This window comes from Oryctolagus cuniculus, chromosome 16, assembly GCF_964237555.1.
Source record: "Oryctolagus cuniculus chromosome 16, mOryCun1.1, whole genome shotgun sequence".
In the NCBI taxonomy this organism is placed as follows: Eukaryota; Metazoa; Chordata; class Mammalia; order Lagomorpha; family Leporidae; genus Oryctolagus; species Oryctolagus cuniculus.
In genome coordinates, this window is record NC_091447.1 from 67541120 (window position 1) to 67567699 (window position 26580).

General features: G+C 44.1%; 2 protein-coding genes and 1 long non-coding RNA gene across 11 annotated transcripts in view; 2 read left to right on the forward strand and 1 right to left on the reverse strand.

Moving 5' to 3' along the window:
• The first annotated feature begins 219 nt into the window (after window positions 1-219).
• Window positions 220-19439, forward strand: LOC127489287 (zinc finger protein 26-like). 3 transcript variants are annotated; one of them, XM_070059169.1, is made up of 6 exons: window positions 220-546; window positions 13604-13686; window positions 15248-15374; window positions 16296-16364; window positions 16874-16953; window positions 17170-19439. In XM_070059169.1, exons 2-6 carry the CDS (start codon window positions 13612-13614, stop codon window positions 19264-19266), a joined length of 2448 nt encoding a protein of 815 aa, XP_069915270.1. In that variant the 5' UTR covers window positions 220-546; window positions 13604-13611; the 3' UTR covers window positions 19267-19439. The 3 variants fall into 3 exon arrangements, with proteins under 3 accessions (XP_069915270.1, XP_069915269.1, XP_069915271.1); XM_070059168.1 differs by lacking the exon at window positions 220-546 and adding an exon at window positions 10556-10779; XM_070059170.1 differs by lacking the exon at window positions 220-546 and adding an exon at window positions 14653-14766 and having other exon boundaries at window positions 13603-13686.
• Window positions 19440-21565: 2126 nt separating this feature from the next.
• On the reverse strand, window positions 21566-25012 carry LOC138845724 (uncharacterized). Of its 2 annotated transcripts, none has more exons than XR_011382906.1 (2): window positions 24869-25012; window positions 21566-21780 (listed from the first exon to the last, which is right to left on the reverse strand). It is a non-coding gene; the product is annotated as an uncharacterized lncRNA (long non-coding RNA). The 2 variants fall into 2 exon arrangements; XR_011382907.1 differs by lacking the exon at window positions 21566-21780 and adding an exon at window positions 23856-24222 and having other exon boundaries at window positions 24869-25005.
• The window catches only part of LOC100349201 (zinc finger protein 26), a 34757-nt gene continuing 33017 nt past the window's right edge, over window positions 24841-26580 (forward strand). For 2 of the 6 annotated variants that reach the window (XM_070059176.1, XM_017338773.3), the window contains exons 1-2: window positions 24992-25126; window positions 25335-25535. The gene's annotated coding sequence lies outside the window, so the exon portion shown is untranslated. Of the gene's footprint in view, window positions 25127-25310; window positions 25536-26580 lie in introns of those variants that run through there. The other 4 variants (XM_051838036.2, XM_051838035.2, XM_070059179.1 and 1 more) reach the window with 4 other exon arrangements.

Below are 26580 nucleotides of genomic sequence, written 5' to 3' on the forward strand. Positions count from 1 at the left end.
CAACGGAATAAAGAACATAGACCATTTCAGGGATTGGTCAGTTTGTCAAAGGCACCAATCAGTGTAGGGGCTGTAGGAACAGGTGTAAGAGCGGGCAGCTGGACAGGGTCTCGCGAGCATCTCCAGCCCCGCCCCCGGGTCCCACCCCTGGCCAGAGCCCCGCCCACAGGCCTGGATCTGACCGCAGCCCGAGGCCCGGAGCCCGCCCACCCAGAACGAAGGCGGAAGCGGAAGTGAGGCCGGTGGCCCAGCGCCGTCTCTTCCGGCCGCGTCTCCGCCCAGTGGGCGGTCGTCGGCCTTTCCCGCGTGGGGGTGCCGCTGCGTGGGGGGCTGGGGCGGCGGTGGCGGAGGGTGGCGGAGGGTGGAGGAGGGACCCCCGAGGCTTCCTCCTGAGGGCTTCGCGGACGGCGGCGACTGCCTCTTCGGAAGCCTCCAAAGCAGTCGTTGGGATTTTGTTTGATTTTCCCCCGAAGAAGGAGGAATCTGCGTCCGTGGCGTGTGCCTGCGTGCCCGGCTGCTGCGGATCTCGCGGTCCCGGCACCTGAGGTGAGCGGTGTGGGCGGAGCTGGCCGCCGCCCCCCGTGCTCGTGAGCAGTGTTTCGTCTGAGAATTTGCCTCCCTCGCTGCGTGTCCCTAGGTTAATTTTTAACGCGTTAAGTTCAAAGTGAAATATAAAGCTACTTTTTTTTGGATGTCCAGGCTGTGCATGTTTCTGTTTGGATGTAAATGTGTGCAGACCGCGAGGCATCTGTGGCTGCAAACTTGCAACTTCCAACTGCTTTTGCAGTGTGTTGTATTCACATTCTCCTTTGTGTCAAGAAAGTTCTTTGTGCCTCGCCTGATACTCTCATCGGTTGCTCAGGAGTGTGTGTATGTCTGCCTATTTGTGAATTCCCCAGTTGTCCTCCCATCTCGATTTCTAGTGTTAATCATTGTAGTTGGAAAAGACACCTGCTGTAATTTCTATCTTAAGATTGTTTTGTGCCGCAGATAAAAAAAAATTAAAAAAAAAAAAGAAGATTGTTTTGTGGTCCGACATAGGATTTATCCTGGAGAATGTTCCATGTGCACTTGAGAAGAATGTGCATTTTGCTGTTGGATAGAATTTTCTGCGCGTGTTCAGTACTTTTGGTATAAACTGTACTCTGAGTTCAGTGGTTCCTCATTTTCTGTCTGGATGACCTGTCAGTTATTGAAAGACTGGGTATGGAAGTTCCCTGCTGTTATTGTCTTCTAGTATCTTTCTTCACATCTATAAATTTAATTATATATTTAGGCCGGCGCCGCGGCTCACTAGGCTAATCCTCTGCCTGCGGTGCCGGCACACCGGGTTCTAGTCCTGGTCGGGGCGCCGGATTCTGTCCCAGTTGCCCCTCTTCCAGGCCAGCTCTCTGCTGTGGCCCGGGAGTGCAGTGGAGGATGGCCCAGGTGCTTGGGCCCTGCACCCCATGGGAGACCAGGATAAGTACCTGGCTCCTGGCTTCAGATCAGCGCGGTGCGCCGGCCGCAGCGCACCGGCCGCGGCGGCCATTGGAGGGTGAACCAACGGCGAAAGGAAGACCTTTCTCTCTGTCTCTCTCTCTCACTGTCCACTCTGCCTGTCAAAAAAAATTTTTAAAAAAATTGTTAAATTATATATTTAGGCTCTCTGATGCTGGTGGCGTATATATATTTCAGTTCTGTCTTCATGATGAATGGATCTTTTTATCATGGTGTAGTGACTGTGTCTCCTTTTATAGTCTTTGACCTGTAGTCTGTTTTATCTGATGAAAATATAGCTACCCCTGATTTTGTTTGGTTTCCATTTGCATGGAATGTCTTTTCCCTTTCTTTCCGGTTTTTTTTTTTTTTTTTAATATTTATTTATTTGAAAGGCAGAGTTACAGAGAGGCAGAGAGAGAGAGAGGTCTTCCATCTGCTGGTTCACTCTCCAGATGGCCGCAATGGCTGGAGCTGGGCCAATCCAAAGCCAGGAGCCAGAAGTTTCTTCTGGGTCTCCCAGAAGACCCACCTCTCCCAATCATTTCTGCCATCTTTCACTGCTTTCCCAGGCTATAAAAGGAGAGCTGGATTGAAAGGGGAGGTGCTGGGACTTGAACTTGTGCCCATATGGGATGATGGTGCCGCTGGCAGAGGCTTAGCCCACTGAGTTACAGTGCATGCCCCCTTTCACTTTTTTTAAAATAAATTTTTATTTATTTGTTTTTATTTGAGAGAGAGACAGAGTTCGTCCACCAGGTCATTCATTCCTTAAATGCTCACACAGGTCTGTACCAGTCCAAAGCCAGGAGCCTGGGACACAATTCAGATCTCTCACTTGGGTGGCAGGGACCCGTTTACTTGAGCCATCACTGCTTGTCAGCGCACACATTGGCCAGAAGGTAGAATCAGAAGCAGAGCTGGGATTTGTACCTTGGCACTCTGATATCTAGTGTGGGTGTCCCAAGCAGCATGTTAATTGTGCCTTTTCCCAATCTTGTAGTTTCACAGTGTGTGTCCTGACAGATGAAGTCCCTGGTCAGACCCTGTCATTGTCTTGTTTGTTAATCCATGTAGCTGTCTGTGTTGGATTGGAGAACTTAATTCATGTACATTCATGGTGATTATTGGTAGGTAAGGACCTACTGGTGCCATTTTATTAATTGTTTTCTGGTTGCTTTGTACATCCTTCTCCCTCTCTTTCTGACTGCCTTTGTGATTAGATTCTTTCTCTAGAGATGTGCTTTGATTTTTTAAAAACTTTTATCCTTTGTATATCCTATAGGATTTTGCTTTGTGGTTACCATGAAGCCTACAGAAGACATCTTGATGTCATCACAGGGTATTTATTGATAAAATTTTAATTTTTTGATTTTTTATTTTTTTGAGAGGTAGAGTTATAGAGAGAGAGAGGGAGAGAGAGAGAGAGAGATCTTCCATCCACTGGTTCACTCTTCAAATGGCTGCAATGGCTGGAGCTGCACTGATCCGAAGCCAGGAGCCAGGAGCTTCTTCCAGGTCTCCCATGCCAGTACAGGGAGATGTGGGCCATTTTCTACTGCTTTTCCAGGCCATAGCAGAGAGCTGGATTGAAAGACGTGAACTGGTGCCATATGAGATGCTGGCGCTGCAGGAAGAGGATTAGCCCATTATGCCACAGCACTGGCCCCAAAATTTTAATTTTGATTGCATAAAGTAACTCCACTTTTCCTGAACTCTCACATCCTATTTTATTGGATTCACAATTTTTGTTGTGTATCCCTTAACAAATTATTGTAGGTATCTTTTTTAGATTTACTTATTTATTTTTTAAAGATGTATTTATTTATTTGAACGTCAGAGTTACACAGTGGCAGAGAAAGAGAAAAGAGAAAGGTCTTCCATTTGCTGGTTTACTCCCCAATTGGCCGCAATGTCCATCTGGAGCTGTGCTGATCTGAAGCCAGGAGCTTCTTCCGGGACTCACGTGGGTGCAGGATCCTGAGGACTTCGAGGACTTGGGCCATCTTCTACTGCTTTCCTAGGCCATAGCAGAGAGCTGGATTGGAAGTGGAGCAGCCTGGACTTGAACCAGCACCCTTATGGGATGCTGGCACTGCAGGAGGCGGCGTTACCTGCTAGTCCACAGTGCTGGCCCCTTAAGATTTATTTATTTATATATCTGAAAGCAGAGTTACAGAGAGAGGGAGAGATATTTTCCACCTACAGGTTTACTTCCCAAATGGCTGCAACAACTGGAGCTGGGCCAGGCCCAAGCCTGGAGCCAGGAGCTTCTTCCAGATCTCCCACATGGGTGCAGGGGCCCGAGGACTTGAACCATCCTCCACTGCTTTCCCAGGTGCATTAACAGGGAGCCGGAAGGGAAGTAGAGCAGCCTGGACTGGAACTGGCACCCATCTGGGATGCCAGCACTGCAGGCCATGGCTTAACCCATTGTGCCACAGCATCTGTCCCTATTGTAGCTATTTTTACTTGATAATAGAGAAACTTTATATGTGAGTAATGTAATGGTGCTGTTCTTAGACAAATTGGGAAGGCTGTAATTTACCCTTTTGAAGCAGAAATAAACTTGACATTTTTAAATACAGGGACACCTTAAATATTACAAAGTATGGCGTGAAACAAAAGTGAACATTGAGGAATAAATTGTTCTATCATTCAAGAAAATAGAAATACTAATGCTAACTTTTTGCTCCTAGTAAACTGAAACATACAAACCAAGAATTTTAATAAATCTGGGATGGGGCCGACGCTGTGGTGTACTGGGTATAGCCTGTACCTGCGGTGCCGGCATCCCAGATGGGCGCTGGTTCAAGTCGCTGCTGCTCACTTCCAATCCAGCTCTCTGCTGTGGCCTGGGAAAGCAGTGGAAAATGGCCCAAGTCCTTGAGCCCCTCCACCTACATTGGAGACCCAGAAGAAGCTCCTGGCTCCTGGCTTCGAATTGGCACAGCTCCGGCCATTGTGGCCATCTAGGGAGTGAACCAGCAGATGGAAGACCTGTCTCTCTGTGCCTCTGCCTCTCTGTAACTCTGCCTTTCAAATAAATAAAAAAACCTTTAAAAAAAAATCTGGAATGCCTACCAATTATCTCATTTGCTTCTATGTAACATTATTCCATTTTCGATAGTTTTATGTTTTAATCTACATAGTAATGAGTTAAATGTTTCACAAAACATCATTAAAGTATTTTGTGATTTACTGTGTTTAATTTTACTTGTAAATTTTATACTCTCATATGTTTTCCAGTTATTTAGCATCCGTTTTTTTTCAACATGAGAAACTCATTTTAGGCTTTTTTTTTTTTTTTTTTTTTTTTTTAAGATTTCTTCATTCAGAAACCAGTGACTTTCAGCTTTGGTTATAGACAGTAAAGAACTGAAGTGCTCACTACTCAGTGATTTGAAAATGTTAATGCTAAAAAAAAAAAAAAAGAAAAGAAAATGTTAATGCTGGGGCTGGCTCCATGGCACAGCTGGTTAATCTGGTCCTGGCTCCCCCTCTTCCTGTCCAGCTCTCTGCTATGGCCTGGGAAAACAGTGGAAGATGGCCCAAGTGCTTGGGCCTCTGCACCTGCGTGGGAGACCAGAGGAGGCGCCTGGCTTCTGGCTTCGGATTGGCACAGCTCCAGCCATTGCGGCCGATTGGGGAGTGAGCCAACGGAGGGAGGACCTTTCTCTCTGCCTCTCCCTCTCACTCTGTAGCTCTGCCTCTCAAATAAATAAAATCTTAAAAAAAAAAAAAAGAAAATGTTAATGCTGTAAAATGTCATATAATTAATTTCCAAAGGAATATGTATTAAGTAAAAGTCTATAAATATATTAATGAGGCCAATTTTTCAGCATTTTTGATTTTTTTTTCACTTGTTAAGAAGCTGTTGATAGTACTTGAAACTGGAACTTCTAAACACAAAATAAATAAAACAAAATATTTATAGGAGGAAATGATTAATTTCTTTAGTGAATTTGTATAATTTCTCAATGAGTGTGATACAATTCATGGGAACATTCAAGTATCTGGTAATTTTTTGACCCTTTACATTTATTCTAAAATAACTTACATTATGAAAATAAGATAAGGCATTTTGAACTAAGAAGACATCTTCATATGCTTATTTAGCAAAAAAAATAACTTTTCAGTTCATACACTCTCATGTGTTTGAAAAATTCAAAACGTAATATTTATACTTTTTTTTTATATATTTTTTTTTATTTTTTATTTTTTTTATTTTTTTGACAGGCAGAGTGGACAGTGAGAGAGAGAGACAGAGAGAAAGGTCTTCCTTTGCCGTTGGTTCACCCTCCAATGGCCGCCGCGGCCGGCGCGCTGCGGCCGGCGCACCGCGCTGATCCGATGGCAGGAGCCAGGAGCCAGGTGCTTTTCCTGGTCTCCCATGGGGTGCAGGGCCCAAGCACCTGGGCCATCCTCCACTGCACTCCCTGGCCACAGCAGAGGGCTGGCCTGGAAGAGGGGCAACCGGGACAGAATCCGGCGCCCCGACCGGGACTAGAACCCGGTGTGCCGGCGCCGCTAGGCGGAGGATTAGCCTAGTGAGCCGCGGCGCCGGCCGTAATATTTATACTTTACATAAATGTTTAAGAAAAAACAGTACTTAAGACCATTCAAAGAAAATGACATTGAGTTATACTATGAAAAACTAGCTGTACTTGCGTACATTATTGTCATGTGTGTTTCTGAAGACATCAAGACTCAGGATAAAACATTTGATAAGTGTTTGAATTTCAAATATTCTGTGTTACTTTTCTATAGTAGAGCATAAAGTATGTTGCAATCTGTGTGACACAGTTAATAAACATTTTTAATTTGTGTAAACAAAAAATTTATTTATTTGAAAGGCAGAGCTACAGAGAGGCAGAGAGATTTTTTTTTAAAGATTTATTTATTTTACTTGAAAGTCACAGTTACACAGTGAGAGAAAAGTCTCCCATCCGCTGGTTCACTCCCCAGTTGGTCGCAACGGCCGGAGCTGTGCCAATCCGAAGCCAGGAGCCAGGAGCTTCTTCTGGGTCTTCCACGTGGGTACAGGGGCCCAAGGACTTGGGCCATCCTCTACTGCTTTCCCAGACTACAGCAGAGAACTGGAACAGAAGTGGAGCCACTGGGTCTTGAGCTGGCACCCATATGGGATGCTGGCACGGCAGGCAGCGGCTTTAACTGCTATGCCACACTGTCAGCCCTGTTAGTATTTTTTATAGGTCAGTTTTGGTGTTTAGAACTAACTCTTGTGTTTTTGGTTTTTTTTTTTTTTGAGTAATTCTTTGTTTCATTAATTTTTGACAGATAGCTTTGCTGAGTGTAGGATGGCTTGGTTGTTGGTTTTTTCTTTTAGCAGCTAAATATCCCCCTTTCACCTGGCCTAAGTTCTCTGGTGACGAATCTGCTCATAGCGATCATGTGATTGCTTCTCATGCTGCCTTCAGGATCCTCTCTGCCTCTGATTTATGACTGTTTCATTATAATATCCCTTGGTATATTGTTTGGATTGAATTTAATTGGGGACTTTTTAGTTTCTAATACATGGATATTTATATATTTTTCCAGATATAGAGAATTTCCTGATAGTTTCTTTTTTTGTTTTTAAAGATTTATTTATTTTTATTTATTTTTTATTTTTTATTTATTGGACAGGTAGAGTTATAGACAGTGAGAGAGAGAGACAGAGAGAAAGGTCTTCCTTCTGTTGGTTCATTCCCCAAATGGCCGCCACGGCTGGCACTGCGCCAATCCGAAGCCAGGAGCCGGGTGCTTCCTCCTGGTCTCCCATGCGGGTGCAGGGCCCAAGCACTTGGGCCATCCTCCACTGCCTTCCCGGGCCACAGCAGAGAGCTGGACTGGAAGAGGAGCAACCGGGACTAGGACCCGGCACCCATATGGGATGCCGGCACTGCAGATGGAAGATTAAGTGAGCCAGGGCACCGGCCCCTTATTTATTAATTTATTTTTTAAAGATTTATTTATTTATTTGAAAGAGTTACACAGAGAGAGGAGAGGCAGAGAGAAAGAGAGGGAGAGGGAGAGGGAGATGGAGAGGGAGAGGTCTTCCATCCAATGGTTCGCTCCTCAGATGGCCGCAACGCCGGAGCTGCGCCAATCTGAAGCCAGGAGCCAGGAGCTTCCTCCGGGTCTCCCACGCTGGTACATATCCCATAGTACCAGCCCCCTGATATAACTTTTAACACACAACAATTCTTAGTAAGTGGCAGTTCGTCTTAGTAATATCCATGTTGTAGATTTTACTGTTTTTGGTGATTTTTACATATATGAAGCTATATCAAAAAGTTCATTAAAATTTAAAAATGTTTATTTTGCTGTAAAAAATTAGAAATCTGTGCATAGTTTTTTATGAGACAGTCTATGTACTGATCTATTTGTTTATTTGAAAGGCAGAACAGCAGAGTAGGGGAAGAGTCAGAATCTTCCATTTGTTGGTTCATTCCCTAAATGGCCACAACAGTCAGATCTGAGCCAGGCTGAAGCCAAGAGCCAGGAACTCCATTCTGGTCTCCACCATGGGTGTCTGAGGCCCAAGTACTTGGACCATCTTCTGCTGCTTTCCCAGGTGCATTAGTATGAAGCTGGACTTGGAAGTAGAGTAGCCAGTACTTGATCCCTCAGTACTTGATGGGATGCAGGTGTCACAAACCATGGCTTAATCCACTGAACCACAAATTCCAGCCCTGTGTGTAGTTTTCATAATGCATATTTTCCTTAAAGCTTTTGAGGACTCATGTGTAAATAGATTTCACAGTTTTTTTCCACACAAAAATGAATATTTTCAAGTGTCCATATACACAGAGAGAGTTAGAGAGCATGGGTGTATGCACTAATATATGGTGTTCAGTGACTGAAAATTAACACTTGTTGATTAATGATTGATGTCAACATAAATTTAAGTAGCCCTATATAAGATATCACCACTGTGCATGTTACCCCGATGTGTTCTGCAAATTATAGAAGAACACGTTCAAGCATATTTCTCTGAGTTTTGAAGGATGGGAATTATCAGATTGTGTCATGGGTAGATACTGTTGGTAATTTTCAGAGAATCTGCTTTAGGTACTCCTTCCCCCTGGCCCTTGCACAAAGGTCTGGGCCGTTATAATAACATTTCTGAGATGTTAAAATGGACCAGAGAGGGCAGTTCTATAAGTGAGCTCCTTCATGTGTCTGCTTTGGGAAGTAGTACTGCTTAATGTAATTTCTGGGTCAATGTTTTTCAGGGCTTAACTCTTTTTTTTTTTAAATTTTTTATTTATTTATTTTATTTATTTATTTTTTTGACAGGCAGAGTGGACAGTGAGAGAGAGAGACAGAGAGAAAGGTCTTCCTTTGCCGTTGGTTCACCCTCCAATGGCCGCCGCAGCCGGTGCACTGCGCTGATCCGAAGGCAGGAGCCAGGTGCTTCTCCTGGTCTCCCATGGGGTGCAGGGCCCAAGCAATTGGGCCATCCTCCACTGCACTCCCAGGCCACAGCAGAGAGCTGGCCTGGAAGAGGGGCAACTGGGACAGAATCCGGGTCCCTGACTGGGATTAGAACCCGGTGTGCCGGCGCCGCAAGGCGGAGGATTAGCCTTGTGAGCCGTGGCGCCGGCCCAGGGCTTAACTCTTATTATCTGTAAATTGGGGCTGTTATATTTTCCTAATGGGCATTGTGCTTGCAACCCCCCCCCCTTTGTTTTTTAGCTCTGATTGACATAAAACTACAGTAGTGTTGTATCTTTATAGTATGTTTGTGAGTTTCTGTGAATGTGTTGGATTATTTGATAATTTCAAACCAGGGTGGGATGCCTTCTAGGCATGTTAATATGGGATTATGGCCAGTTTTGGGTTCTCATGCCTTTTTGTCTGCCCTAGGATATTTGCCTTCTAGGGTTCTAATCTGTGTTCATGAAGAAAAGTCAGAGGTATAACCACATGATTGACTGCCTGGTAAATTATCAGATATGAAAAATGTGTACCTTTCTACCAGCGGATATATTTGCATCTACTAGGTATACACGACTCTTTCTAGGCAAAGTTGTCTTCAGAGCTTTGTAAAGCAAATAAAGCCTCATTTAAGAACTGAGAGAGACCCTAGTTGAATTTCTCTATGAAGTGAAGCATCGCATATTGGTGAAAGAATGCCTTGGGGCCGGTGCTGTGTTGTAGTGGGTAAAGCTGCCGCCTGCAGTGCCAGTATCCCCTATGGGTGCCAGTAGGAGTCTTGGCTGCTCCACTTTTGATCCAGCTCGCTGCTATGGCCTGGGAAAGAAGTAGAAGATGGCCCAAGTTCTTGGGCCCCTGCTGCCTCGTGGGAGACCCAGCAGAATTCCTGGCTCCAGGCTTTGGATTAGCGCAGCTCCAGCCATTGTGGCCATCTGAGGAGTGAACCAGCAGATGAAAGATCTCTCTCTCTCTCTCTTTCTCTGCCTCTCTCTGCCTCTCTGTAACTCTGCCTTTCAAATACGTAAAAAAATCTTAAAAAAAAAAAAAAATGGATGAGTGCTTCCCAGCTCCTCCTTTGAAAAAAGAAAGAATGCCTTGACCACCATCTTTATTCTTTACCCTCATTGTTTTGTATCCATTTTTCTGAGTGTGTGATTTACTTATTTGAGAGTTGGAAACAAGTAGACTGCAAGAGCTCACATCTGCTGGTTCACTCCCTAAATGTCCACAGTAGCCAGGGCTGGGCCAGGCTGAAGTAGGAGCTGAGAACTCTATTCACATCTCCCACAGGGGTGATAGGAGTCCAACCACTCGAGCCATCATCACCTGCAGCCCACTAGGGTGCATTAGTAGGAAGTTGGAATCTGGAATGGAGCAGGACTCTTACCTAGGCATTCTGATTATGATGCAGTTGTCACAACCAGTGTCTTAATTGCTAGGCTTGCCTGAGAAGTTTAATTTGATAGAGGGTAGTAAGACAAGAAAGACCTCCCTTTCTGGTTGTGGTGACACAGTTCATATTTGAGATATGCCGTTAAAGCCGTATGACTGGAGTTAAGAAATAGTGAATGTGTATGGATACAGAGAAGAATCCCTAGGGCCCTTGAACCCTGGCTTAGGCAGTAAGAAAATCTACCTTTCTATATAGGCATGGTGTTGTCTGTCCTCATTTTCCTGTGCATGTGGTAGAGGTGTTACACTGCTCAAGCTGTGTATATGTGATTTAGGACTCTGTGACCTTTAATGATGTGGTTATGGACATAACCCAGGAAGAGTTGCCTTTATTGGAATCAGATCAGAGAAATACATACAAAGATATGATGCTGGAGAACTGTGAAAGCCTGGTTACAGCTGGTAAGACTACCATCATGCCTTTCAGCATCTTAGGGAACAGATTATTTATAAAGAACATTATTTATTTACTCTGTCCTAGGATTTGTAATTTGTATTTCCATCTTGGAACAACATGAGAAATAAACACGGTCTGTGTCCTAATAATTTTTTTTTTTTTTTGACAGGCAGAGTTAGACAGTGAGAGGGAGAGAGACAGAGAGAAAGGTCTTCCTTTTGCATTGGTTCACCCACCAAATAGTCACTACGGCTGGCGCACTGCACCGATCCAAAGCCAGGAGCCAGGTGCATCCTCCTGGTCTCCCATGCGGGTGCAGGGCCCAAGCACTTGGGCCATCCTCCACTGCCTTCCCGGGCCACAGCAGAGAGCTGGACTGGAAGAGGAGCAACCGGGACTAGAACCCGGAGTGCTGGCGCCACAGGCGGAGGATTAGCCTGGTGAACCACAGCGCCGGCCGACCTAATAATGTTTTAATCACCTTGGCGCTTCTTAACTGTTTTGCGAGGTCAACAGAGTCACTGTTATTGCTCAGAAATATTCATTTTTCATCTCTGCCCTTGACTTATTATATCAGATACTTTTTAAAAAATATTTTATTTTATTTATTTGAAAGAGTTACAATGAGAGGTAGAGGCAGAGAGAGAGGGAGAGGTCTTCCATCGGATGGTTCACTCACCAGATGGCTGCAACGGCCAGAGCTGAGCCGATCTGAAGTCAAGAGCCAGGAACTTCTTCCGGGTCTCCCACGTGGGTGCAGGGGCTGAAGGACTTGGGCCAACCTCCACTGCTTTTCCAGGCCATAACAGAGAGCTGGATTGAAAGGAGTACCTGGGACTAGAACCGGTGCTCATGTGGGATGCCGGTGCTTCAGGCCAGGGCGTTAACTCACTGTGCCACAGCGCCGGCCCCAGATACTTTCCACCTAAGACTCTGTCTACTATGTTCTGAAAATCCCTTCCCCTGAATGTTGTGCATTGTAATTTTTAGGGATTTCTGGTATAGTTCTCCATGATAACAGAGTTCTTCTTGGTTGACTTATTTATTTCCTGCTTGACTACAATTTTTGTGCTTTGTCAGTGTTTTTTTTTTTTTTTTTTTTTAAAGATTTATTTATTTGGAAGAAAGTTACACAGAGAGAGGAGAGGTGGCGAGAGAGAGAGAGAGAGAGAGAGAGAGAGAGATTTTCCATCTGCTGGTTCACTCTCCATTTGGCCACAATGGCCAGAGCTGTGTCAATCCAAAGCCAGGAGCCAGGAGCTTCTTCCAGATCTCCCACGCGAGTGCAGGGGCCCAAGCACTTGGGCCATCTTCCACTGCTTTCCCAGGCCATAGCAGAGAGCTGGATCGGAACTGGAGTAGCTGGGACTAGAACTGGCACTCATATGGGTCGCTGGCACTGCAGGCGGCTGCCTTACCCACTACGCCTCAGTGCTGGCCCCTTGTCAGTGTGTTTGTAAGCATGAATTTGTTTTTCAGGGGTCATGGATAACCACTTTGTACAGAGTGAGTTGGTATTTACATTTTTAGTTCTTTTGAAATAGTTTCTCTGCTTTTGTTAGACTTGAAGCACAGGAATGTCTATCATCTCCTCTTTTAGTCTCCTGCATTAACTTATTTTTCCCCATGTACAGGATGCCAGCTTATGAAACCCAGTCTGATCTCTTGGTTGGAACAAGCACAAGAGATGGGAACTGTGCAGAGAGGAGTTCTTCAAGTTGAGTGTTTGTGAAGAGCAACCCTGATTAGCAAGAATTTGAGTGTTCAGAGGCATAATGAAGAAACTACTCAGATGTACTTCATCTGAGAAGATTGACGTAATTTGCCTCAGAAGTTAGAAGTTCCCATACTCTAAGTTCTGTCCCAACTTCCTGTAATGTTGTAAAATGACGTTGTTCTTTTTCAAGTTCATTATTATTATTATTTTAATTTGACAGGCAGAGTTAGGGTGAGAGAGAGACAGAGAGAAAGGTCTTCCTTCCTTCCTTTTGGCTGGTGCGCCATGCCGATCCGAAGCCAAGAGCCAGGTGCTTCCTCCTGGTCTCCCATGTGGGTGCAGGGCCCAAGCACTTGGGCCATCCTACACTGCACTCCCGAGCCACAGCAGAGAGCTGTCCTGGAAGAGGAGCAACTGGGACTAGAATCTGGTGCCCATATGGGATGCCGGCGCCACAGGCAGAGGATTAACCAAGTGAGCCATGGCGCCAGCCCCTCAAGTTCATTATTTTGATGTATGTTCTTTGTTCAGCTATTTACCATTCTTCCCTGATAATACTCTTGATTATCTATCAGTTTTAATTTTCTTACTTACTTACTTATTGAAAGTTAGAGTTATGGAGAGAGAGACTGGAAGACACAGACACAGAGATCTTCCATGTACTAGTTCATTTCCCAGATGACTGCAATGGCCAGGGCTGGGCCAGGCTGAAGCTGGGAGCTGGGAACTTCATCTGGGTCTCCCACAGGAACACTTTGACCGTCTTCCACTGCTTTCCCATTCCATTAGTAGGGAGCAGGATCCGAAGTGGAGCAGCCAGGACGTGAACTGTGCCCGTGTGGGATGTCGGTGTCACAGGTGGCAGCTTTACTCACTGTGCCACAACACTGGCCTCAGTTTTAATTTTCAGTGAATAAATTTATAACAAATTATCCAAATTTTTGATCTCTGATCCTTAAGATGACCAAATTTTTGACCAAATCTAAATCTTCAGTATTTGGTTTCTTTTTTACCATGTTTATTTTGAAAACAAATATGAAGAGACTTACTATTTTTAACACTTTTAATCTGGTTTTTTTTCAAACTTAAGTTTGTTTTGTGTTTAATTTCAGAATGGGAAATGCAGCTGCAAACTCAAGGTTCAGCACTTGAGCAGAATTTGTTGAAAGAGTATTCCTCTGATGGGTTAGAAATGGTAAGCTCAACACGGGATATTTCTTATTTTCCATATTCAGAGGAGACTTGGTATTCTGATATAGATAATCAGCATATGTCTTTCATACATCCAGTATTGTAAGCTCACATTTTACCCCTGTCATCACTGCTAAACTGTGCTTTCTGTAAAGGCAGGAACTGCATCATAATTATTTATATCTGCATTACTTGCAATATAATTAATAATTATATTTAATTATTATAATTAACGAGTGCTCAGTAAAGGGATGAAATGGAAAAAAAGGGAAAATCCACATATGTAAAAGAAAATGAAATCCTGTCTTTTGCAACAAGATGGACGCAATTAGAAACCATTATACTTAATGAAATAAGCCAGTCCCAAAAAGACAGATATCATGTGTTTTCCTTGATCTGAGGTGACTAATACAGTACCCTAAGTGTGATATATTGGAGTGAAATGGACATTTTGAGATTCAGTGATTGTTTACAGCCCTTGTTTTCTGTTGAACAGTGTTTTTGTTTTTGTTTTTTGTTTGTTTTGTTTTTTTCTCTTCATACTATTTGAACTCTTTTACTTAGTGTAGGGTTAACTTTATGATCACTAAGTAAATTGAAAGTAGATCTCTATAAAAATTAAGAGTGGGAATGAGAGAGGGAGGAAGAAGACAAGTTGGAGCATGGGTGGGATATATCACTGTTCCTAGATCTGTATATATGAAATACATGAAACTTGTGTAATTTAAATAAAACTTAAAAAAAATAATGAAAAATTTAAAAAACAGAAAATCAGCATGGAAGAAAGATACTTGAGAGAAATAGATTCACATAGGAGAGAGCAATGTGTCTGAACACATAATCTGATCATGATGGATGTAGGTATATTCAGACTTAGTGTGAAATTTATGTTCTTCCAAAAAATGCCATAATTGGATCAATTAGGAGGACATATTTCCTTGTAGCTATACTTGTCTTCTTTGCTCCCTAGAACAAATACTGACTTAGAATCCATGCCAAGACTGAGTCCCTGATTAAATTTCCCCAGAATATCTTGCTTCTCACATTGGTGAATGATTATGCTGAAATGTATCTCAGACTTTTAGTAAGTATGTTAATTTTAACTATCCTGATGCCAATTACATATATATATATATATATATATATATATAAATATATATATATATATATATTGGCACTCTGACAGATACTAGGGAAGATGAAACTCCTTTACTTGAAGAATTCATTCATATATCAGTGTTCATCAAGTGTTTGTAATGTGTTCAGGAGTGTGTGCTACAGTTTAGAACAGTGAGACAAGACGAGCTCCCAGACTAGTCATTGTGAGATAAGGTCACATATAAGAAGTGCCATTGAAGCCTTAGCATTAGAGATGATTGGCTTATTTATTTGAATTGTGTATATTGAATGTGTATGAAAAGAAGCTTTCTTAGGACTGTTGAACCCTGGGGTAGATAATGAGAGACCTTAGAACCTTTATATGCATTGGTCTCACTTGCTCATTGTGTAGTTAACATTGATGGAGATGTTACTTGTCTCAAACCAGTGTGTTTATGATGGTTTAGGACTTGGTAACCTTTGATGATGTGGCTGTGGACTTCACCCACGAGGAGTGGACTTTATTAGACTCAACTCAGAGAAACCTCTATAGAGATGTGATGGTGGAGAACTACAAAAACCTGGCCATAGTTGGTAAAACTGTTTTCATTCCTCATAGTCTCTTTGGGAACAGAAATACATTATATACTTACTGTGTTTTGAAGATTGATGATGTCAACTCTGAGTATAATGGGAAATAGCAGAGACATAGGTCTTGTGTTAATACAATTTAATCTTTGGTGATACTTTTCCACCTGATTTGGTCTCAGGATCAAATGGCATGATTGAATTAAAAATGTACGTTGTGAGACTCCACCTTTGACACACTGAATCAGAAGACCTCTAGTTGCACCTCTGTCATCTATGTCTTATCAGTTCCTCCACATGAATCTGATTCACGGTAAAGATGACAACCACTCGGGCCGGTATTGTGATGCAGCAGCTTAGGCCACTGCCTGTGACGCCGGCATCCCGTGTCCTGACTACTTTGCTTCCAGTGCAGCTCCCTGCTAATGCACTTGGGATAGCAGTGGAAGATGGCCCAAGTACTTGGTCCCTGTTACCCACATGGGAGACCTGGATAGAGTTCCAGTCTCCTGGCTTCAGCCTGGTGCGGCACTGGCTGTTGCAGCCTTTTGAGGAGTGAACCAGTGAATGGAAGATCTCTCTCTCTCTCTGTATAACATTGTGCCTTTCAAGCTAAAAAATAAATAAATAAATAAAAAAACAAACTCCAATGCTGTTAGAGTTTCCCGTGAGAATATCTTTCTCTGATTCCATTATTCCTATTTGAAGAAAAGTCTTAGTAGTTTTTAAATATCTATTTAAACCTGAATATGGACTTCAGGCATTAAACATGGCCAGTGTCTGTGGGATACTGAAAGAAGTGATATTTGCATTTTGAGATCTTTAGAAGTAATTAATGCTTTCCTAAGAAATAGTTATTTTTTCATGAGGAGCTTTGTCATACCTTGCGTGAGCCTCTTCCACTGAGGTGCCTTTTCCTGTGTACAGGATATCAGCTGTTCAAACCCAGCCTTATTTCTTGGTTGGAAGAAGGAGTGGAACAATGTGTTCATCAAGGTAAGAGTTTATGAAAAACATTTTTGGTCATTGAGAAGTTCAGTGTGTTTGGAAGCATGAGGCAACTTAAAAAAAAAAAAAAAAAAGGAAAAGCATTTGGGATCTGGGATCTGAAGGCTGAGGCCATTAGCCAGTGAGTTTTGGGATATCTTTGACTTCTCATAGTCTATTACTTGATCTAGACTTTGCTTTGATCTCACAATCTGCTCTTTGCTTCTTTGAGTTATGGTTTTCTTTGTGCAGATATTTCCTGCTTTTCTTCCCTCATAATACTATTTCTGTTACTATCATGTTTAATTTTCTAGGAAAAAAGCGGTTACTTAATTTCTAAAGTTTGCCCCAACCCCTTAACATTGCTGAATTTTAGACATGGCCTTCTTGGACTTCTCAAATCTGTCTTGTATTTTCTTATGTTTAATATGAATTATATAAATGAGCTTTTAACATTTTAACTTATTTAACCTTTTACTTTATACAAACCCTTATATATGTTTTCTGTTTCACTTCAGAGTGGGAAATGGACCTTAATACCAAAGGGACAGCTCTTCAGGATATTTTTTGGTCAGATACTTCAAATGAGATACAACTGGTAAGATTAGTTTCTAAATTCAGATAAGATTGGGATTTCCATGATAGAAATCAGTACAAATGTGAGATGCTTGCAAGAAGTAGCTTTCGCCCAAGAGGGAGCAATGTCTGTGGAGAGAAACCCCAAACCTGGGTGAGCTTAGTGCTCCTGCATTCTCACTAGTATTCCCTTAAATCTGAAAAAGCCTTTAAACACCATTCATTTCTTTATCAACAGGCAAAAAGTCGCAATGGAGGGGAACTCCATGAATATAACCAATGTAGCAAAGCCTCCAGTGATGACTTTGAGCTACACACAGATACTCAAAATACAGAGAATACTTCTGAATCTAATCAGTATGGAAAAGACTTTCTTCTGCCCAGGACAGTCTCCACAGGAGACACACTTTCGGAATTAATTCAATGTGAAAAATCCTTCAGTCTGACTGCAGATGTCCAACAGAGAGAATGCCCGCAAGACAGAGTCTTTCGGAACAGTGGCTACAGCCAAACCAATGTCAGTCAGTCATACCTTCAGACTCTCGGAAGAAACCACAGTGAAGGAAAACTCTCCAATTGGGAACGATATGGGAAAACTTCTACTCAGCCCATAAGCCACGTTGTACACATTCAAACACACATTGTAAGAAAACCCTACAAAAATAAGGAATGTGGAAAATTATTCACATATCCTTTGTATAGTAATAATATGCAAAATCATACTAGAGAGAAATCCTGTGATTGGAAGGAAGATGGGAAAGCTTTCACTGTGCCCTCAGGTCAAACTGTGCATATTCAAAATCAAGCTGGGGAGAAGTCGTATGAATGCAAGGAATGTGGGAAAGCCTTTGGGAAGTCCTCAGGCCTCGCTGAACATATGAGAAGTCACACAGGTGAGAAGCCCTTTCAGTGTGATGAGTGTGGGAAGGCCTTTGCCTCTTCCTCCTATCTCACTGCACATTTGAGAACTCACACTGGAGAGAAGCCCTTTGAGTGTAAGATGTGTGGGAAAGGATTCACGCGTTCCTCCTACCTTCGCATTCACACGCGAACTCACACCGGAGAAAAACCCTATCAGTGTAAAGAGTGTGGGAAAGCGTTCACCGTGCGCTCCGGCCTTAATATACACTTACGAACACACACTGGAGAGAAGCCCTATGAATGTAAGGAATGTGGAAAGGCCTTCACGAGTTTTCGTCAACTCGCTGAACATATGAAAACTCACACTGGTGAGAAGCCTTTTGTATGTGATGTATGCACAAAATCCTTTAGGAATTCCTCATGCCTTAAGAAACATTTTCGAATTCATACTGGAGTTAAGCCCTATCAATGTAAGGAGTGTGGGAAAGCCTTCGCCGGACGAACGGGCTTTACTACACATGTGCTCACTCACACTGGGGAGAGACCCTACGAGTGTAAGGAGTGTGGGAAGGCCTTCACTACATCCTCGGGCCTTATTGAACACATGAGAAGTCACCTGAGAGAGAAGCCCTTTGAATGTGAGCAGTGTGGGAAAGCGTTTGCTTCTTCTTCATATCTCATTGCACATTTGCGAACCCACACTGGAGAGAAGCCCTTTGAGTGTGCGGTGTGTGGGAAAGCCTTCACACGTTCCTCCTACCTTCACAGGCATGTGCGAATTCACACTGGAGAAAAACCCTATGAATGCAAGGACTGTGGGAAAGCGTTCACGGAGCGATCATGCCTTAATGTACACTCACGAACACACACTGGAGAGAGGCCCTACAAATGTAAGGAATGTGGGAAAGCCTTCACTACCTTTCCTCAACTAACTGAACATATAAAAACTCACACTGGTGAGAAGCCTTTTGAATGTCAAGTATGTGCAAAATCGTTTAGAAATTCCTCATGCCTTAAGAAGCACTTTCGAATTCACACTGGAGTTAAGCCTTATCAGTGTAAGGAGTGTGGGAAAGCCTTCGCCGGGCGAACGGGCTTTACTACACATGTGCTCACTCACACTGGGGAGAGACCCTACGAGTGTAAGGAGTGTGGGAAGGCCTTCACTACGTCCTCACACCTTATTGAGCATGAAAGAAGTCACACAGGAGAGAAGCCCTTTGAATGTGACCAGTGTGGGAAGGCCTTTGTGGCTTCCTCATCTCTTAATGTCCACTTGAGAACTCACACTGGGGAAAAGCCCTTTGAGTGTAAGATGTGTGGGAAAGCATTTCGGTATTCCTCCAGTCTTTGCAGTCACATGCGAACTCACACTGGAGAGAAGCCCTATGCGTGTAAAGAGTGTGGGAAGGCTTTCACTGAGCGCTCACGCCTTACTAAACACTTACGAACACACTGGAGAGAAGTCCTATGAACGCGGAATGGTCATCACTAGTTCTGATTTTACCGAACGTAAAAAAATACCACTGGAGAGAAACCTTTTCAATATAAGGAATCAGGAAGATTTTTTTTAGGAAGTCCTTATTTATAATCTCATTTGAATTCAGTGTTGGAAAACCTTATCAATATAAGCAATTTGTGAAAGCATTCAGTTGTCCCTGTTTATTTCCAGTATATTAAAAAACTCACATAGATACTGAGAGCCACTGGAATTTCCACACCATCCAGCATGTAAGAACATGCCTTGAAGCTGTGTAGTATAGGCAATACTGAAAAGCTTTACTGTTTCATGAGGGTCTTGCTAAAAATTTCCAATAGAGAAAAATGATTGGCATAAAATATGGAAAAGTTGCAGTTCAGCTGTGTATTTTGATACTCACCTGTGATTTCTGAAATCTGCATGTTGACAGAAACATGGCTTTCTAGGTGGTCCTGTAGATGGATTTTGAATATTTCATTTGTCTAAGTATGTGTATATTTTTATTATTTTAATTATAAATGTTCAATTTCTTAAGTGATTATATCTTTTTTGAGGTATAATTTTTTTGAGAAGAAAACAATTTCTTATGAAGTTTTAAACCAAACTTCCTTAAGATTCCTTCTTAAGGAATCTTAAAATGTCTTGAGGTATAATTAAAAACTCGTATATATTTAGGATGTATAACTCAAGGTATGATATATGTAAATATTGTGGAATTATTAACACAGTCACACTGATTAATACATTAGTTACCTCATGTAGTTACCTTTTATTTGCCATATGGTGAGAACATTTTCTACTATTTCTTTTTTGACAGGCAGAGTGGACAGTGAGAGAGACAGAGAGAAAGGTCTTCCTTTGCCATTGGTTCACCCTCCAATGGCTGCCGCGACTGGCGTGCTGCGCCGGCGCACCGCGCTGATCCGATGGCAGGAGCCAGGTACTTATCCTGGTCTCCCATGGGGTGTAGGGCCCAAGTACTTGGGCCATCCTCCACTGCATTCCCTGGCCACAGCAGAGAGCTGGCCTGGAAGAGGGGCAACCGGGACAGAATCCGGCGCCCCGACCGGGTACTTTCTACTATTTTGAATTCCAAGTATAGAATATGTTATAAGGACCAGGCTATACATAACTGAAAAATTGTACCTTTGAGCAGTATCTCCCATTTTTTTTAAGAGTTATTTATTTATTTAAAGTCAGAGTTACACGGAGAGAGGTCTTCTGTCAGCTGGTTCACTTCTCAATTAGCTGCAACAGCTGCCGCTGCAGCTAACCAAGCCAGGAACCTGGAGCTTCTTCTGGATTTCCCATGTAGGTGCAGGGGCCCAAGGACTTGGGCCATCTTATACTGCTTTCCTAGGCCATAGCAGAGAGCTAGATGGGAGAGGGAGCAGCTGGGACTCGAACTGGTACCCATACGGGATGCCAGCACTGCAGGTGGTGGCTTTACCTGCTACGCCACAGCGCTGGTGCCAATATCTCCCATTTTCTTAGATTTCCCCCTCCCCCAGTCTGTAGTAGCCACTATTCTGTTTCTGTAAGTTGGGCTTTTTAAAGATTCCATATGTGTTGCAGGGATCAAGTATTTGAGCCTACTGCTCACCTGTTGCTTCCTAGAGACTGGAATTGCGGGCAGAGCTGGAACGTGAACCCAGCCACTGCAATATGGAATGTGAGCATCTTAAGCAGTGCCTTAACTGCAGTGCTAACCGCATCTCCTTTTAAGGTAAATATATATATATGCACACACACATAGACACACACATTTTATTTTTCCATACATCCTTGAGTAACAGTTTTCATAACCTATAGGTACAGAACATAGGAGTACATATTTCTTCAGATAGTGAATTTATTTCCTTGCATATACCATGAGACTGCAAAAAAGTTCATGGGAAATATGTATTGTGAAGAGACTCAATGGATTTTAATATGTTGCTCTTAAATAAGCCGTTAGTTCCATTTTCCCAGAACTTTTTGAAGTCTTGTATACCCAGAAGTAGGTTTGTTGGATCCTATTTTTAATTTATGAGTAACTTTTATACTTTCTTCATAATAACTGTGCCAATTTATAGTCTCACCAACAGTGTACAAGCATTGTTCCTCCACCATTGTCACCAACACTTGTTATCTTTTTATTTTTATTTTTTAGAAAGCTTTTATTTAATAAGTATAAATTTCATAGGTACAGCTTTTGGAATATATTGGTTCTTCCCCCCCATACCCACCCTCCCACCCCCACTCCCATCCCACCTCCTACTCCCTCTCCCATCCCATTCATCACTAAGATTCATTTTGTTTTTAAAAAGATTTATTTATTTGAAAGAGTTACAGAGAGAGGTAGAGACAGGGAGAGGTATTCCATCTGCTGGTTCACTCCCCAGATGGCCACCAACAGCTGGAGCTGCGCTGATCCGAAGCCAGGAGCTTCTTTCGGGGTCTCACGTGGGTGCAGGAGCCCAAGGACTTGGGCCATCTTCCACTGCTTTCCCAGGCCATAGCAGAGAGCTGGATTGGAAGAGGAACAGCCGGTACTAGAACCGGCACCCATATGGGATGCTGGTGCTTCAGGCCAGGGTGTTAATGCGCTGTGCCATAGTGCCGGCCCCTCCTCTGCTTTATTTTAAAAAGTATTTAATATATAAATACAAATACAAATAAGCTATATAATTTGAATGTATTTATCCTTTTGTATTGTGTAGACCCTTACTTTTGTTTTTGTGTTTTACTTCAGAATGGGAAATGTGTCTTAAAGGGGCAGTACTTTGTTAGGATATGTTTTGGTTAACAGATGGCTTGCCTCTAGTAAAATTAACAATGGACATTTTTTATTTTCCACATTTAGAGAAGATTGGGCATTTCACAGTGTAAATCAGCACAGGGTGGGCGTTTAGCCTAGTAGTTACGATGCCTGCATCCCATGTTAAAGTACTGGGTTCAGTAGCTGGCTCCCATTCCTACTTGAGCTTCCTGTTAACACAGACCCTGGGAAACATCAGTGACGGCTCAAATAGCTGGGTTCCTACCATCTATGCGGGAGGACTGGGTTGAGTTTCAGGATTTGACCTGGTCCAGTTCCAGCCATTGTGGGAACAAGGGGGAGTGAACCAGTGGGTAGGTGATAGCACTCTTCCCCCTCAAATTTTTTTCTTTAAAAATCACTCTTAATATGTGAGATATTTGAGCGAAGGGAACAATGTCTCTTGAGAGATGCTCAAAACCGTTGAACTAAATGCTAAATTTAATCTCTAATAATGTTGTATAAACTATCCTTGTATTCCAGTGATAACCCCAATTAGTCATGGTGTGATCTTCTAAGTTTTTATTTTTTTTAAGATTGATTGATTTATTTGAAAGGCAGAGTTACAGAGAGGGAGCGAGAGAGAGAGGTCTTCCATCTGCTGGATCACTCCCCAAATGGCTGCAACGGCCAGAGCTGAGCTGATCTGAAGCCAGGAGCCAGATCTTCCTCCAGGTCTCCCACATGGATGCAGGGGCCCAAGCACTTGGGCCATCTACTGCTTTCCCAGGCCCACAGCAGAGAGCTGGAACAGAAGAGGAGCAGCCGGGACTAGAACCGGTGCCCATATGGGATGCTGGCACCACAGGCTGAGGATTAACCCACTGCATCCCAGCACTGGCCCCAGGATCTTTTAAGTTTTTAAAATGTGAATGTATGATATTTACCTATCCAAAGGCAGAGTAGATGATTCCTCACAGAAAACCAGACAGCTGTGCTGCCAATAAGAGTAGACTGAAAGTTAAGGGATGAAAAAGCTACTCTTTGTAAATGGAACCAGAAGAGGATATGGCTGCTATACTTCTTTCAGACAAAGTAGACTTTGTGTCAAAAACCATAATGAGAAAAAAGGAAGCCATATCACAAAGTTGTCACTTCATAAAGAGGATATAACAGTTGTAAATAAAGTCAAATGCCATTAGGTAATTCCTTTTTTTGTGTGAACATTATAGACTGTACTTACCCAAACTTACATGGTATAGCCTACTACTATGCCCTGGCATAAACTTAACTTCTAGGCTACACACATGTTACTATAGTGAATACTGTAGGCAGTTGTAACAGTTTAACGCAAAGTTAAATAAAATATCTTAGTGGTGGCCGGCACCGCGACTCACTAGGCTAATCCTCTGCCTGCGGCGCCAGCACACCAGGTTCTAGTGCCGGTCGGGGCGCCGGATTCTGTCCCGGTTGCCCCTCTTCCAGTCCAGCTCTCTGCTGAGGTCCGGTAGTGCAGTGGAGGATGGCCCAAGTCCTTGGGCCCTGCACCCCATGGGAGACCAGGAGGAAGCACCTGGCTCTTGGCTTCAGATCGGCGCAGTGTGCTGGCCACAACACACTGGCCGTAGCGGCCACTTGAGGGGGTGAACCAATGGAAAAAGGAAGACTTTTCTGTCTGTCTCACTCACTGTCTAACCCTGCCTGTCCAAAAAACAAAACAAAACAAAACAAAACAAAACAAACTTAGTGGTATTTAACCTATAATTTTTCACGTTATAAATTTTAACCTTCATAATAGTATATAGCTTGAAACACAAACACATTGCATAGCTCCACAGAAATATTCTTAGTATTTTTAGTCTATAGGCTTTATTCTATTTTTAGAATTAAAAATTCAGTTTTTAAGTCTGTTCACAACTAAGACATGAAAACATTAGTTTAGGCCTACACAAAGTTGGGATCTTAAATATTACTTTTTTTTTTAAAAGTGACTTTTTAAAAGATTTATTTGAGAGGCAGAGTTACAGAGAGAAGGAGAGAGAGAGACAGATCTTCCAACTGCTGGTTCATTCCCCAAATGGCTGCAATGGCCGGAGCTGAGCCGATCTGAAGCCAGCAGCCAGGAGCTTCCTCCAGGTCTTCAGACGTGGGTGCAGGGGCCCAAGCACTTTGGCCATCTTCTGCTGCTGCTTCCCGCCATCAGCAGAGAACTGGATCAGAAGTGGAGCAGCGGGGACATGAATTGGTACCCATAAAGGATGCTTTTGCTAGAGGTGATGGCTTTACCTGCTATGCTACAATGACAGTTCCAATATTACCATCTTTCAGTTTCACATCTGGAACAGTAATGGACAACAAGCAACTGCCATTACATTTTATCATGAAATAGTAAAAGTTAATATCAAACCATTGGAATGAAAAGATTATGATAGTGACCTTGACATAAATATATCACTAGTATAGACAGTCTAGAAACATAGCAGGTATTCATTTATAGGAACTTAGTGTTTTAATATAAGTGTAATTAAATTCAGGTTTACAAAACGTTATCAGGACATTGGAAACACAAGCAATCAATTGTCAGTTTAGTGTCCTGATAAAAAACAAACTAGGCGAGACGAAGGCCCAGAGACTAGCCTGGAGAAGAGAGACATCTCACGGATTGGCATTTTGTCCCCAGGGCTCTGAACAACGTCACGGGACGGAGGTGGAAGCCACTCTGTGACGTATCGTGGGTGAGTCACCACGTCTCCATGGAAACCGGGCGCGCGGCCGGCTCGCACTCCACCCGCCCAGCCCGGGCCGGCCCCGCCCCCGCCGGCAGCTCCGCCCACGGGGCTGGCTTTCGTCTCAAACCTTGGCCTCCGGGCCTGGTTCTGCCTCCGGCCGGCGCTCGGAGCGGACCGCAGGGCCCCGCCGCACTCGGGAGGGAGGGAACGGGAACTTCCCCGCCAGAAGCGCGTCCGGGCGCCTGAGGCGCCAGCGCCCGGGGCCCGCCCCCCGCCCGCCGAGAGGCTGTGAGCGGAAGTGACGTCGCGGCCGTCGCCTCGGCCCTGGCTCGGCGTCTCTGGGCGCCTCTTCTCCTCAGTGGCAGTCGTTCTAACCTCAGCTTCGGTGAGGCCGGGTGGGAGGGACGGGCCGACCTTGAAGGGCGGCGGCGACGGGGCGAGTTGGGCCGCGGCCGCCGAGGGGGGCGTGGCGGCGGGCCCGAGAGGTCGCCGTCAGCTGCGTCGGGGTCTGTCGCGAGGGCTTCTCCTCAGGGCGTCTCCAGTCCCTGTGGTCCCTCTTCCTTAAGTCTCCTCGGTGACGCTTTCTCTTCCAGAAGGAATCGGGCTTCCGTGTTCACTGCCGCGGACGCGGGTCCTGCGTCGCCTCCCGGCCGGCGGGCCGGCGCCTCGCGGTGAGCCCGAGCCCCGAGCCCCGGCCCGGGCCCCGGGAGAGAGCTGGCCGCGGAGGGCCTCTTCCTCCTGTTTCAAAACAAACGTCCCACGGGAGAGTGTAGCTTTCTCTTGGGCGTCGTACGGTCAGTATTTATTTATTTTTAGATTTATTTACTTATTTGAAAGTCAGAGTTACACAGAAAGAGGAGAGGCAGAGAGAGAGAGAGGTAGAGACAGAGAGAGAGGTCTTCCATCTGCTGGTTCGCTCCCCAAGTAGCCGCAATGGCTGGAGTTGGCCCATCCGAAGCCAGGAGCCAGGAGCTCCATCCGGGTCTCCCACGCGGGTGCAGGGGCCCAAGCACTTGGCCCATCCTCCACTGCTTTCCCAGGCCACAGCTGAGAGCTGGACTGGAAGTGGAGCAGCCTGGACTTGAACTGGCGCCCAGTGCGCACTGTAGGCAGCAGCCTTACCTGCTACCCCACAGCACTGCCCCTGTGTTTAGGATGTGCATATTCTAATTTGTGCTTATAAAAGTGTAGACAAGTCATTCTAAAGAAAACCAGGAATATTCAGCCCTTCTCTTCAGGTGAACTTCCTAGGCTTGTATGCTCCACAGAGCTTCAAAACAGAAGCTTCTAGAAGAAAGGATGACGGCTTTATTACACTAGTGCTATAATATTTGAATTTAGCCTTTGCTTTCTCTCTCTCCAGAAAAATAAAATATTTTTTTTTCTTTTGGTGAATTGAGAGCAAGTAAGTTGAAACTGACAGGCATGACACTTGAGCTTTAAATGCTTGGTAATTTATCCGCTGTAGATAAGACAATTTAAGGCCGAAGCCGCGGCTCACTAGGCTAATCCTCCGCCTGCGGCGCCGGCACCCCGGGTTCTAGTCCCGGTCGGGGCGCCGGTTCTGTCCCAGTTGCTCCTCTTCCAGGCCAGCTCTCTGCTGTGGCCCGGGAGTGCAGTGGAGGATGGCCCAATTGCTTGGGCCCTGCACCCCATGGGAGACCAGGAGAAGCACCTGGCTCATGCCATCGGATCAGCGCTGTGCTCCGGCCGCAGTGCGCCGGCTGCAGCGGCCATTGGAGGGTGAACCAACGGAAAAAGGAAGACCTTTCTCTCTGTCTCTCGCTCTCTCTCTCTCACTGTCCACTCTTCCTGTCAAAAAAAAAAAATAATAATAAT